Source organism: Actinia tenebrosa, unplaced genomic scaffold (assembly GCF_029948245.1).
Source record: "Actinia tenebrosa isolate PJP-AT-01 unplaced genomic scaffold, QUT_ActTen_1.0 PGA_scaffold10__47_contigs__length_13832649, whole genome shotgun sequence".
Taxonomy (NCBI): Eukaryota; Metazoa; Cnidaria; class Anthozoa; order Actiniaria; family Actiniidae; genus Actinia; species Actinia tenebrosa.
This window is the reverse complement of record NW_028292570.1, coordinates 12,430,886-12,446,208: the sequence shown is the minus strand read 5'-3', so window position 1 is coordinate 12,446,208 and position 15,323 is coordinate 12,430,886. Positions and strand designations below refer to the sequence as shown.

At 37.4% G+C, this 15,323-nt stretch overlaps 1 protein-coding gene across 1 annotated transcript; it reads left to right on the top strand.

Annotated features, from left to right (window-relative positions):
• The first annotated feature begins 431 nt into the window (after positions 1-431).
• LOC116301850 (fibroblast growth factor receptor 4) lies at positions 432-14,160 on the top strand. Its single transcript, XM_089027000.1, has 18 exons — positions 432-857; positions 3,402-3,519; positions 4,977-5,229; positions 5,606-5,670; positions 5,782-6,057; positions 6,172-6,807; positions 7,028-7,309; positions 7,930-8,090; positions 8,311-8,373; positions 8,605-8,803; positions 9,019-9,129; positions 9,507-9,691; positions 10,468-10,587; positions 11,237-11,304; positions 11,896-11,936; positions 12,262-12,361; positions 13,324-13,423; positions 13,585-14,160. The coding sequence occupies exons 1-18, from the start codon at positions 855-857 to the stop codon at positions 13,639-13,641; spliced, it is 2,838 nt and encodes a 945-aa protein (XP_088883126.1). The 5' UTR covers positions 432-854; the 3' UTR covers positions 13,642-14,160.
• The last annotated feature ends 1,163 nt before the right edge of the window (positions 14,161-15,323 follow it).

The following is a 15,323-nucleotide window of genomic DNA, read 5'->3' as shown; positions in this document are numbered from 1 at the left end:
CAAACCCTGAAACAACCTCTAGGCTGATCTAAGTCAAGGCATGGCTTTCTTTCTTTGATCGTTAAGCCAAAAATGACTTAAATTTCCTCGCCAGTTTTCAGTCTGAATCGGACTGATCAACGTCATTTCTTAACAACCTCTTCCACTCTCACACAATAGGTATGCACACTCTTATCATTAATCAATCATATATTAAAGTGGTTTATCTCATAACACTATTTATGGCATAATTATATGACTTATTAAATGATGTTTGAGGAGTGGAAAGCACTCGACACTCAAATGGCTTCTTTGCATTCATCCAATCACAAGACGCAGGTAAGCAATCATTTGAATGTCGCTAAAACTCACTTTTTCTAATTGTAAAATTTTCGAGACGCAATCTAGATCGTTGTACTGGTGCTGCGAGTTGTTGTCCTGTTAATTCAGTCACAAAACGCTTGAGGACAACAGATATCCGTTTTAGCGGCAAAACACGTAATAGAAATTGAAATATCCAAAAACTGAATATGAAATACTTGTCACTCGATCCATACACTTAACGCCAAACTTGAGTAATTATTATCAAAAGTGCTGCTGTTATCCATGCAATTATCACTTCCGATTTATGACAACTAACAGTTAAAGATGAATATTTGGGGACATGTTTCAGTTTGTCACTGATATTTGAAAGCTTCATTCCCATCGCAGTTTGCAGTTCTGCATGTCTTTAATTAATGTTTACAGCCATCTGGACTACGTTAGAACTACAGGTGACCGATTCTTAAGTAATTTACGTCATTTATTTATTGGTTATAATCAAATATAAACTCGTGTTTGGAATACATCAAACAGGAACTTACTTCTAACACGAAATGGTGAGTACGCAATGTCTGTAAATATTCTTTAACCATATTTTTATTGCTGAACTGAGGTGCTTTAATCGACTTTAAGTAGTTATGTTCAAATCTCAAGATTGAAATGTGAGTAATTAGAAAAGGAGTTTGTTATAGCATATAAGTATGACAAGGTTCAACTTCGTTAAAAGTCAAAGTAAATAAGAATATGAACAGGAAAAAGCAAGAAAAATATCCACTACCTTTGTCATGGAACCAACTATTGTATATCGATGAGAATTTTTCTGGAAAATACGCACTTATCTTTGGATAAATTAGTAATGATGAAAAGGTAAATTATACACCGTGAAAAGATGAAAAAACTTACTGACGTTTCGGACGCTAGTCCTTCGTCGGAGTAAAAGAGATAAATTAATGGTGCATTGTTCCTCCTAAGGGCTTTCTGATTAAGTCTTGCAAAAATATAAAAACACACACGAACAATACAGCTAATATCGATTGACACTTTTTTATAAAAATCAAATGAAATTTTTTGTAGAAGAAAGAAAAGAATAAAGCTGTAAAAAAAGCTCTTAGACGAAGATCGACAAATATATTTGGCCTTGCCAAGAAGTATTTCCAAAAAATCTTTGAAAAAAAATTAGGCAACCTCGAAAGATTTTGTTGTTGAAAACTAGCGCACTAAGAATCGCCCAATGTGCTGTACTTGAAGATATCGTGAGAATAACAACAGCCAGAATTGATCAAAGAGTGAGATATATATTGTTAGGTAAGAAGCTATATCATCGTTCTATATCGGGCTTTAACAACAGGGTGTTTATCATCACTAGAGCATTTTTTTCCTTTTCTACTGTCAACCTTCCTTCGGCTAAAAATTGTTTTTCGCTTCTCGTTACAGAAAAGGTTAACAATCATTTTAAAACTTATAAACCAGAGAATACGATAACCCATGTTTTCTATCTTTGTCTAATGCCGCAAGTTCGAGCTCAATTTTGAGCACTCTTGCTTGAAAGAAATGTTGAACTGAGAAAACCTTATAAGGTTAACAGCTATCTTAACTTCTTAAGTAAGAATAAAACATAATCATGATAATTGAAAAACCTTTTAGAATCGCAAACAAACCAAGACATCACGTGATACGACTCACCTTTTAAAAAAATAATTTGTGATATCTTTACTTTGTTTTGAATTTCTGTTTTTTAATATGGACTGATTGAAATTTGTATTTCATTTTATTTTTTTATTTTCCGAATTTTAACCTGTTTAAATTTAAATTCAATCGCCAATTGTGAAACGTGAAAACACGCATAGTTAATAATATTTATATATTCATAGCTTATCACTATATCTAGCAATCGAATAACAGTTAAAGGATTAACGAGTAAAATGATTCCACGCCATTCCATACATCGGTTCACTGGTCAGACACAAAGCATTCAGTCAAGGTTGCAAGGTTCAAATTTGAACAATTCTTTGAAAGTAATTTGGCGCCTCGCTTGAAGGCTTTGCGTTTGACCAGTGAACCAATGTATGGAAAAGAGTGAATTAGATATAGCTATAATCTAAAGTCATTTCTAATGACGCCAGTCGTCTGTATTTATGCACCAGGCAATTGAAACCCCGGCCCCCCCGTCGAACCCTAGCCCTTAACGCTGTGAGTACCAACCTCTTGTTCTATGATTTCGTAAATATTAATGACAATATTTTGTAACATGTAAAATTGTTCTTTTATGAAAAAATATTTATACTTACCTTGATATTTTGTAGTATCCCTAAATGTCCGTCGCCCATTTTGAAGCTATTTCGGAGCGACTTTATGGAGTTATCTTTAATTTATGTTTCCCCTGTCACTCACGGCGACACCAACTGCTATTCGCAGTTCACTAAATCCAAAAGATAAAGCCAGGGCCATAATTCCACGACAAAATCAAAGAACACATGCTAAGCTTCTCTCCATTACGCTCAAATGTTGATCCTTCTAAAGCGTGAATGCTAGAACTCAATGTATTCCTGGTCGAATCTTTCACTTGTGTCTCTCCAATAACCTGCGAGAAAAGACATGAAGACCTCTAGGTTCGAAGTGTATGACGGTTAACTGTTTTAGACAAAGGACGCTAGTGTGAATTCCATATATCCATGAAACAATTAGATCGTAGGTAGAGCTTAAAAGTATTACGTTAACAACTCTTCAGTAGTGAAAATAGCTAAGAATTCACTCAGGCATGAACCAAACAAAGATGTGTGGAGGTATTTGCTTTTGTTCCCAATGTTCTGCTTAAGTAATATCCATTATTTTGTACAAAATAGCTGCAATTAGACAATGAATCTTTGGCGGTTGTTTCACGGATATAATTGCGTACACTCTGATAGACCCTGGTATCTTTATTAGGGTTTGTCTGGCGGCGACAATGGACGCTGTCTACCCCTCCCCCCAGGGTGGTGTTTCAGTTGACAAAGTCAGCAAATGCATGCCACATCATCGAACCTTGAACTCTTCGAGTTTTTAACAGTTTTTTCAAGTGACGGGCAACTAACTCATAACCTTTAACACGTGTTTGTTTTCAGACTACCTGTCACCTCGTTGTCATGGAGATCAACAAGGGCTTCTTCATCTTGTTTGTGTTTACTTCTTTGTTCATTCTATATTCCCAACAATGTTACGACATGAAGAACCTCAACAGAGGTACGTATGTACAGTAAAAATGCTACTTAATATTTCTTTCTACACAATGATACCATCAATGAACTTGATAGTTAAGATACTTGAAAGTTAAATCATAGTTAATGGAGCGGAATGGTTTGCATTCTCTACTGTCACATCCCCATAATGCCTTGCGTCTTTGGGGGGTAACCAATCAAAAAACTGTCCCAAATTGAATGGTTTCTTAATTGAATTTATACTATACCTGCTTTTATCTGTACAATACTGATTATCAGTTTATTCCAAGTTATTTTTGCGTGTACAGATCATCAAGAGTTTTGGTCTTACAGAAAATGTATTGACTCACGAAAATGTTTAAAATTTACCTTAAACGTCTTCAAGCTTCTATCTTTTTCTATTTTTTACTTCTTCATTTTATCTTTGGATGCCAAACAAGGTATTGTCAACATTGTCTGATCAGCCTTCAGCAAAATAAGTGGGTTTTTACCCTCTGGTTACCCCCCAAAGACGCAAAGTACAGTTATGGGGATGTGAAAGTAGAGAAAAGAACAAAGCTATTGTTTTGCGTTTGATGTTGAATCGTACCATCACATGATACTGACCGTGCACAATGAACCAAAGCAAGTATGGCTGAAAATACTCATTTCCTTGTTATTTTCATGTATGAACATTTTGAAAGTGAAAACTTTCATCCGATGACCATAAACCATGCAAATAATATTTCCGCGCAGATACAGTTAAGTTATTAGATGATAAATAAGAAAGCATGAAAAAAGGCAATTTTCTTTTCAATAAACAATTTGTATTAACCATATAGGATTAATTAACAAATAATAAGTATTTTAGAACGTCTTTTTTGGGGGGAAAATATTTCCAAATACTATGAATACTATGAACAAACAGAGCAACTTTTCCTTCTCTGTGAACGGTCAACGTCATATAACAATGCATAAAATCGAACAACGACCTAGATTAACCTTGCTACTGTGCATGGATGCATGGATGCATGGATGCATGGATGCATGGATGCATGGATGCATGGATGCATGGATGCATGGATGCATGGATGCATGGATGCATGGATGCATGGATGCATGGATGCATGGATGCATGGATGCATGGATGCATGGATGCATGGATGCATGGATGCATGGATGCATGGATGCATGGATGCATGGATGCATGGATGCATGGATGCATGGATGCATGGATGCATGGATGCATGGACGGATGGACGGATGGATGGGATGGATGGGATGGGATGGATGGATGGATGCATGCATGGGATGCATGGGATGGGATGGATGGATGGATGGATGGATGCATGGGATGCATGGATGCATGGATGCATGGATGGGTGGGTGGATGCATGGATGGGATGGGATGGGATGGATGGGATGGGATGGGATGGGATGGGATGGGATGGGATGGGATGGATGGGATGCGATGGGATGGATAATTAATATCTTTTATCCTAGATCCAACGTCACCTATAGCAGAATTGAGCTTCATTCCAGAAGACAACATTTTTTCTACTGATGAAGTGCTCAACATTATTTGTATCGCAAAGAAAAGCAAGGAAGGTAATGATGAGTATTCGTACCCGACCTCGATTCTGATCTACATGAATGAGACAGTCGATGAAGATCTCTGTCCTATTGCCGATAAAGATACCAGACCTGTTAAGACATGCACTATGAAGTTCAATACGACTAAACCTGATACTCTGAGGTAAGATATTAATAATAATAAACTTTATTTGACACAAAATCCTTCAGTAATGACTGATTTACAAAGATGCCGTGAAAGATAAAAGATGGTTGAAAAGTTTCTAATCTTCATAATATAAAACCTTGTTACCAATCTTTTCTTTTCATTTCATTTGGTTTCAAATGATCATAAACCCTAGTTGAATACACATACGTAAAGATAAGGGAGAAAAGGATGGAGTTTTATCTTTTTCTGTGTCGTTAATTTTGACACAACTGCTCGTTTTAAGGGGTAAGGTCACGTGAGCTGTTAGTGGAACTAGTGAGTAACGGAGCGTCCCAAAGGCCTTTGCGTGGCGAAATACTTCTCAATTCATAACTGTTTTCTTTTGTTGCAGTGTCTCTTGTTTAGTGGAAAATATGTATGATTGCTCTTATCACAAAGAGACCATTTACATTAAAGGTACTGTATTAAACCTTCATGGGTTACCTGTGGTTTATGGAACACGTCTGTTGTGTTACTGCTACACAAATCCTGTAAAACATTAGGACGTCATGTTTTGTTTCATTCTAGAAAAAGAAAAACCCTATCTAACACAACAGCCACCTCGCCATATCAATGCGACTGAAGGACAAGACATAAATATCACGTGCACATCACGTGTCATTCCTCGTCCCTTAATCACGTGGTACAAAAATAACGTCATTATCTCGAAGCAGAAGACCACGTTTTACAAAGGAACCTCAATGTTGATTCTGAAAACGATAGATTCCACTTCACAGGGAATGTACATCTGCAAAGCAACTAATCCCCTGGGTGAAGTTTCTTCCAATGGAAGCCTTCTCACTGGTGAGTTAAAATTTACCAAAAATATCGTGCTTTTGAATTTTTAGAATAGTATAATGCGCATGCGTAAAGATGATGTTATTGCCTATTTTTCTTTCATATTTCATATTTTCTTAGTGTTTTCTCGTCCAAGAATAAGCCTGGGTCCTGTCAATCAGACTGTTGCTATGGGAAACAGAGTGTCCATGGTGTGTAATGTCACAGGTCTTCCTATTCCTGTGATTGGCTGGCTAAAAGATGGAATAGTCCTTGGAAGCGGAAACGGAAGCGACGACAAAAATTTAACCGGAAGTAGAATGTCAGTGGCAAACGTTGTTAGTAAACCCGATATTATGACTTCCGGTGCATTAAGCATCACACCTCGTGCTGATTATACAAGAAATAGTACAGATAATGACGTAACAAGGAATACCAGTCCCAGTCTCTCGCCGACTACTATCTTTTCTAGACCCATTCCACCACTGACAAGTACTTTTACTGGAACCACTCCCCAACTGACAAACGCTATCACTCAAACAATGCCTCCATCTACTAGCACTTTCACTAGATCCATTCCTCTATCCACAAGCGCCACTAGACCTATTCCCTCCAATCAGCGTCCATTTCCCGGTAAGATGACTCAAATAGGACGACAATCAGCATTGGTTATTGAATCAGTAACGAAAGATGATGAAGGCAAATACAAGTGTTATGCCAAGAATGCTATTGGTAACGCCACGTCACGTCACGCAACGTTACTTGTTTACATTCCTGGTAAGTTATATACGTAATATTTTTATTGACTTCGACTGATGCCGAGTTGATACATAAACAAGATACATGTCTTACAAGGACTTTAGTTGAAGGGAAACACGTCGTGGTGTTTATGTAAGTTACTGGCAATAGCCATCCGTCCATCATGAATATGAAATTTACCGAACGCGTATTTTTTGATATCTGAAAATAATTTTTTTTCTCTTTCAACAACAATTAGAAAAGCCAAGGTTTTTAGAGAGTCCAAGTAACGTTTCCGTGCTTGCTGGGTTGAACTCAACGATGACATGCGCAGCGGTGGGAAATCCACGCCCGAACATCACGTGGTATAAGAACAAGCTCCCTATCATCGTTGGAAGAAGAGTGTCTCTGGTGACCAATGGTAACATATCGGTTCTCATGGTAACGTACGCAAGACAAGAAGATAAAGGTGAATACACGTGCAAGGCAGAAAATTCTTTTGGTACAAAATACTCTGAGCAGGCCTTCCTTGATGTTACAGGTGAGCATTGATAACATACTAGTAGTACTTGTTTTAATATGTTCTTGATTTGGCAGCCATCTTGAAAAATAGCCCGGCCTCTTGTTACCCATGAAATCCACTCAAGGCCTGGTTACCCATAAAATACACTCAAGGCCTGGTTACCCATAAAATACACTCAAGGCCTGGTTACCCATAAAATCCACTCAAGGCCTGGTTACCCATAAAATACACTCAAGGCCTGGTTACCCATAAAATACACTCAAGGCCTGGTTACCCATAAAATACACTCAAGGCCTGGTTACCCATAAAATACACTCAAGGCCTGGTTACCGTTAAAATCTATTCGAGCCCTGGTTACCTATCAAATCCACTTGAGGCCTGGCTACGCATGAAATCCACTCAAGCCCAGGTTACCCTTAAAATCTATTCGAGGCCTGCTAACCTATTAAATCTACTTGAGACCTGGTTACCCATAAAAGGCCTGGTTACCTATCAAACCCATACAAGGCCTGGTTAAGCATGAAATCCACTTAAGGCCTCGTTAAACCTGAAGCTCGCAAGATATATATATTCGGTGTGGTTACCTATCAAATGACTGTTAAGAGTTCTTATTTATAACTATTGTGTGTTTCTAAAAGTCTTCCAGCCCAATGTATTCAGCAGTACCAGTGGCATTAGCCCTCTAATACCAGCACTAGGGATTTTACTGCCTATCCTACTGGTCATCATGGTCATCTTGCTCATCCTCATCACAAAGAAAAGGAGAAAACTCCATCAATCACAAAATACAACCCTTTCTGTGAGTCATCTAATAGACTCTTGAATAGCTTCTGCTTTTTGGACAACATAATATATACCTTGCACATAGTAATCAAAGAATGTCTATCATGCGTTGAGTGAGAAATACGGTACCAAATTGCAGCGCCCATAAAGTATCGTATTTCACAGCGAGAGCACCACTCCACTAGTATGTTTCCATAGTAACAGTCCGCGCTAATTTACTGTTCTTTTTGTTTCAGCTGTCCACTTCAACTTCATCGCTGGCTCAGAAGAATATTAAAAATGTTGGAATCAGGAATGAGGTATGAATTTCAGTGATAATCTAATAAGATGCTTTACTTACCTCCGTGACCGAAGGGTGACTGTAGCGTGACCAGGATAGTTTTGCCTACCACTGTTCCCATTGGACAAAGCGCAATGTTTGGTTCCTATTTTGTCAATTGTTCGTGACATTGGTATGGACCGTAATGCGTGACAGTGACCATGAAAATAGCGTGACAGTGACTGCGAATTAATCACAATTTCTGTATCAGGCAATGAACGTGGAAGAGTTCCAGGATGAAGCCATGTATCTACTCCTAATGGGCATTAACAGAGACTGGGAGATACCACGTGATCGACTAAGAATAACCAATCAGAGACTAGGAGATGGTTGCTTTGGCCTGGTTGACAAGGGAATTTACACCAGGAAAGATAACAAGGAAATGTTTGTCGCTGTTAAAACACTGAAAAGTAAGAATAATCATTGAATGTTACTTTTATTATACCGTGGTCTTATCTAAGTCAGGACTTGGTTAACTGACAGATTAAACCCCGAAACAACCTCTGGGCTGATCTAAGTCAGTGCATGGTTAACTCAGAGAATAAATGGCCTTATGTAGTAGTTTAGACACTAGATCAGTACAATTGCTAATAACTACCTCTAACAACACATGTATCCTGTCCAGACCCATGTACCCATACACACCGAGATGATATTCTTGCTGAGCTTGACATGCTCAAACGAGTCGGCAGACATCCTAACATTGTATCCTTGGTTGGTGCATGCACGCTAGATGGTAAGATCAAAACAGATTATCCCTTCTGATTATATCAGTCTGTGGTCCGTTTAGTCTGTCGGTAGTCTATCTAGTCTGTCTGTGGTCCGTCTAGTCAGCCTGTAGTCTATCTAGTCCGTCTGTGGTCCGTCTAGTCAGTCTGTGGTATATCTACTCTATCTGTGGTCTATCTAGTCCGTCTGTGGTCTTCTTATCTGTCTGTGGTCCGTTTAGTCATGTCTGTAGTCTATCTAGTCTGTCTGTGGTTCGTCTAGTCAGTCTGTGAACTATCTAGTCTCTCTGTGGTCTAACTAGTCTCTCTGTGGTATATCTACTCTATCTGTGGTCTATCTAATCCGTCTGTGGTCCGTCAACATTCTTATTTCCTATATTTTTAGATCCTATTTGCATCATTAGTGAGCTGGTAGAGGGGGGTAGTCTGAATGACCTGCTGATCAAAGCTCGTCTACCAGCAATCAGAGAAAAATCTTACGAAAACATCAGATCGAGGCTAACCGAGAGGGACCTGGTAAAGATGGCCGCTGACATCACAAGAGGAATGAAACACCTCCACGATAGAAACGTAAGAACACTTGTGGCACCACAGGTAGCCCAAGCAATATAGTGGCTTGTGGTGATCTTATTGAAACTATCTATAAAAAAGGACTATTGGCTGTTTGTACGTTACGTCATCGCCGCCATGTTGGTGGTATCTAACGAAAGATTTGGTATTCATTGTTTATGCCTCCGACATGGCCGCCACTTTTGATTCGACTATCTTTGGAATGATTGCAAACTATGACTAAAAGAATTAGGATCTTTTTACAGTTGTTTGTTTCCATTGAATCTAAAAAAGATTTAGTCTTGAAATGGTTTTGTTTCTTGGAAGGTTATTAAAGATGTATAGTAAAGTTGTGCATATCAAACTTTAGTCGTTAAAATAAACTTGTGCTTCGTGTTACCATCATTTCTATATCCATATTTCATAATCTTACCTTCTTTGGAAATTATTTTGGTGATTTTTCCGCCATTTAAAGCTCCAAAATGTCGAAAATATGAATGAAAACTTGCAGATATCACAGCGAAGAAATACTGTCCGCCATCTTGAATCTAGATGAAAAACCTGGACTTTGACAAAGGAAGCCCCACACCACAGGGATCCCACACGAACGACCATTTAAGTTTGATATCCATGATTTAGGCTCTAGTTTCCTTTTTAAGCTCTTTTTAGTCCTCAAAATGGCCAGCCTTTTTTCTTTCTTAAACAGCAAGGTTCAGTACTTTGGAGAATAACAAACAATATCATAAATTATTTATAAATTATCAATAAATTAGTAATTTTGTTTGTTTCATTTTTAGTGCATTCACCGAGATCTTGCAGCGAGAAATATTCTCATTGGGCCAAGCTTGGTGGCTAAGATAGCTGATTTTGGTCTTGCTCGTCACGTGATTGACGGATTTTACGTCAAACAATCACCGGTACGCATGCGCAGAAAGAGCAACACCACCAACAATAATGACAGTAGCTCTAAAAGGAATTTAAAAATAAATGAACATTCAATAGACCGTAGATAATAATGTGTTTAGTATAACGATATTTCATTATCTGAAGAAAGCAAGTAATGGGTTGCCGAAATATCGTCTTACTAAACACATTTTAATCTACGGTCTACTGGATTTTCATTTTCTTTTAATTGTTTAAATTCTTTTATCCAGTCAGATCTCATAGTGGTCCATCGCATACCAGCTTTTTTTGTCATTTGTGTCGTTTACGATAATTTCTTAGTAACAGCAACAAATGAATCGATTATACTTAGCTATTACTATACCTTTACCACTAAATACTGCACTCGCAGTATTTTACAACACACGCATGCGTACTACAATGTTACAATGGAAGTTTCTCGTATAAGTCCGAAGTGAGATGACGTTTTACCCCCGTCTCTAGACCATAATCCTTTTCACACTGCTTTTGTTCTTTAATTATGACTATTGTTCTTGTATTCTCTAAGGAATCAAAAATTTTAATATGAAAGAATTTTAAAAACTATTATGATATAGAGTTGGGGATAAAACGTCATCTCGCTTCAGGCTTATTAGCTGTCCTTAACTGTCTATCTTTCTTCAGGGAAAAGTTCCTTGGAAGTGGATGGCACCGGAGGCCTTGCAAGGACTATTTACAACAAAGACCGACGTGTAAGAGATCACAATTGATCGAATTGGTATTGCAATGCATTATGGGACTGTTGCAGATGACATATTTTCAAGATGGCGTCTATTTTGTTCTCTAAAACAGCCCCACAATGCAATGCAGTGCACACTCGACCCAGTTTTTTTTCGACCTCGAAATGCTTTTCCTTTTCATCTCACGTCAAAGGACCTCAAAGTAAAATCACTAGGATGCTCACTAATGTTAACTTATTTCATAGTTAATGGAGGGGAATGGTTAGGAAGCATTTTGTTATAGGTCTTTGTTCACTTTTTTCAAGCGTGGCCGTGAGCACAATCCTTTGTTTTACCATTGTTGGCAATGGCTGAGTGACAAACAGACCAAAATCTTTCTTTTGGCTGGTAGTTCAAGATATTACTTAAAGACAATTTTATAAGAGATATTTGAATAGAACAAATTGAACATTGTGCACGGTCAAGACTGATTCAACATCAAAAGCGAACAAAGACCTAGTGATAACAATAGGTTTCCTAACCATTCCCCTCTATTAACTATACTTATTTGAACATATTTCTGTTTGGACTAATATTATTCTTTTCGTTATTCATTTTTTTCAGATGGTCATTTGGTATCTTGTTGTGGGAGATTGCAACGCTTGGTAATCGGTTATTGAGTTTTTTCCTGGTTTTTTCTCTGACCACAGACACATATCTTTAGAGTTCGTTAACCTCTTTGTATTTGAAATTTTTTGGTTTGTTTTTGTTGAATATTTTCTTTCTTTCTTGGTACTTAAATACTTTTAATCTGATCGTGAAGTCTATAAACTACCCTATGTATCCCACGATTGTTAGAGTTCGTTAACTTGTTTCTACCTGAATATTCTTTTTAACTGATACGACAAAGTCTATAAAAATTTTCCCTCTATGTATCCCATGATCATTTAAGAGTTGCTAAGTGTTTTTGTATTTGGATATGATTTGCAGGGGATTCGCCGTACCCAGATATTACTCAGCTTGTCGTACTATACAACCTGCTGTCCAATGGATACAGGATGCCAAAACCACATCACTGCCACGAGATGTTGTAAGGAAAAAATACAAAATCTTCCATCTTAGTAGAAATGACGTCACTGCAAAACTGAGGTCATGAAGCCTGAGAAAATAAGCCTGAAGCGAGATGACGTTTTACCCCCGACTCTATACCATAATAGTTTTTAAAATTCTTTCATATTAAAATTTTTGATTCCTTAGAGAATACAGGAACAATAGTCATAATTAAAGAACAAAAGTAGTGTGAAAAGGATTATGGTCTGGAGATCACGGGGGTAAAACGTCATCTCGCTTCAGGCTTATTGACCAGCGAAAAGTAATAACATATCCACCTTCGCAATATGAATATATATGAATATCTTGTGTGGCTGTTATCAAGTACTTATTTTACAACAGACCAAATTCAAAACTCGCACAGATGTGAGGCTTAAGTTGTGAACAAAGGGATCTGGCGTGACTCAAAGTAATCTGGCGTGATTCAAAAGTCACGAATCACGCCAAATTCCTTTGTTCACAACTATTATTAGCCTATTATTAGCAACGTTTTTGTTTTCTTCATTTGGTGGCCCGCAATTCCGTGATTTCAAGCGGAAAAGTGACACCTCAGATTTACAAATTTTCTCGATTGTGATTGGCTAATAAGACCGAAGACAATAAGGAGATCATATAGAAAATCAAAAGCGCGCCAAAAATTATCGTACTGTAGTTTTGATCTATTTTTTCACAGTTTTGTGTTAAATATATGGAGGACATTACTTTGGTCTTATGTATAAAAATATTCCCGATTTGGGCTCCCTGTGGATTGTGCTGTGTTCGAGTATTCTGATTGGATGAACGGTAAATTAGCGCGCTGTGATTGGTTCGATTAATGTCGTACCGTGTCGTGTCAAGTCAGACAGAATCTATTGTATATTTTGTTTGATACGATATTTATCATAAATACTTCGAAAGTGTGAGATGATGTTGTTTTTAACTTTCTGCATCTTTTTTTCCGAGGTATTCTGTCATGATGGAATGCTGGTCAGCGGATAGCAACAAAAGACCAGCATTTGGAGACATTTATCAAATCTTACAGAAAATGCTAAATGAGAAAGAGGTAAATAAACGACCAACAACCGACCGACCGACGGATTGACCGACCAGCCGACAAACCACTGACTGACCGACCGACCGATGGATTGACTGACAGACTGACTTAGAGACCGGTTGACTAATGTATATATTGATGGATTAAATTTTTGGTTCATTCATTTTTAGAGAATCTATATCAACCTCGAAGAGATGGACCAAGAAGAACTTGAACACCAGTTGTAACATTTCTACAGTACGACCTTTCATTATTGCTGGTTTGCAATTGTTCCCAAGGAGTGAGAATGTACTAAAGACAAGGCGGCCATGTTGGATGATATAAGAAGATGGCAGCTATGACGTCATGCGCAAACGAATAATATATATATCAACGCATATATCAAGGCTTCATTATTACTTTGTATTACGAACTATTTATACTTATTGTAATAATATCAGATGAGGTAATATCAGCATTATTGGCAATGAAATAATAATGATACAATCAATACTCGGGCTAATATTTTTACTATACATTTTGTATACTGGAAAAAAAAACAACATAAACATTAAATTGTAGAGACAAGAACTATGAACGCCATGATGTTGCGTGAAAAACGCAAAATTTTTAATTCAGAATTGAAATATTTCAAGAATTGTTCATAAAATATATGAAAATAAGTTAAGGATTCCTTAAATAATTGTTTTTGTACATAATTCTGGAAATAAATACGCATAATGAATAAAAACAAAATTACCACAGCGTGACCTTGAATGAACTTAATAGATAATACATTTATCATGTCGAGTTCACACGATATCAGGGATTGGCTTAGGGCTCTCGACCAATCAGAATTGAGATACTTAGTAAAAGGTATAATAATATTTATTGTTTAGTTTCTAAACAAAGACGGCGGAACTGACGAGGGTACGTACGCCGACTGTCCTAATGCTGTCTCTCCTAGTCATAAAATCATGATGATGATGGAGATGGTGATGGTGATGGTGGTGGTGGTAAAAAAATGGTGATGATAGTGATGATAATGGTGATGGTAATGATGATGGCGATGATATTGATGATGATGGTGAGGATGATGGCTAATAACAATGGGGATGACTGATGGTAACGGTGATCATGATGGCTAGAGAGCTACTGGTTCTATTTAAAAACAATTAATCAATACCAGTATATATGATGTCAGGCCCACATGTGGACAGCCTCAATTAACACAGCATCAAAAGACCTTTTCGCCTTGGGAGTAATGTTTTTTCCATTTCAGACCACGTGTCATTCCCTAGAGTATCATTTCTTTGCTTAACAGTTGCACATGAGAAGACACATGAATATGGATATGACTCAAACAAAGAATCTTATTCTCAAGACCACGTGTCATTGCCTAGAGTATCATTTCTTTGCTTAACTGTTGCACATGAGAAGACACATGAATATGGATATGACTCAAACAAAGAATTTTATTCTCAAGCCCACGTGTCATTGCCTAGAGTATCATTTCTTTGCTTAACTGTTGCACATGAGAAGACACATGAATATGGATACAACTCAAACAAAGAATCTTATTCTCAAGACCACGTGTCATTGCCTAGAGTATCATTTCTTTGCTTAACTGTTGCACATGAGAAGACACATGAATATGGATATGACTCAAACAAAGAATCTTATTCTCAAGACCATGTGTCATTCCCTAGAGTATCATTTCTTTGTTTAATGGTAGCACATGAGAAGACACATGAATATGGATACAACTCAAACAAAGAAACTTATTCTCAAGACCATGTGTCATTCCCTAGAGTATCATTTCTTTGTTTAATGGTTGCACATGAGAAGACATGTGAATATGGATACAGCTCAAACAAAAAATCTTATTCTCAAGACCATGTGTCATTCCCTAGAGTATCATTTCTTGGTT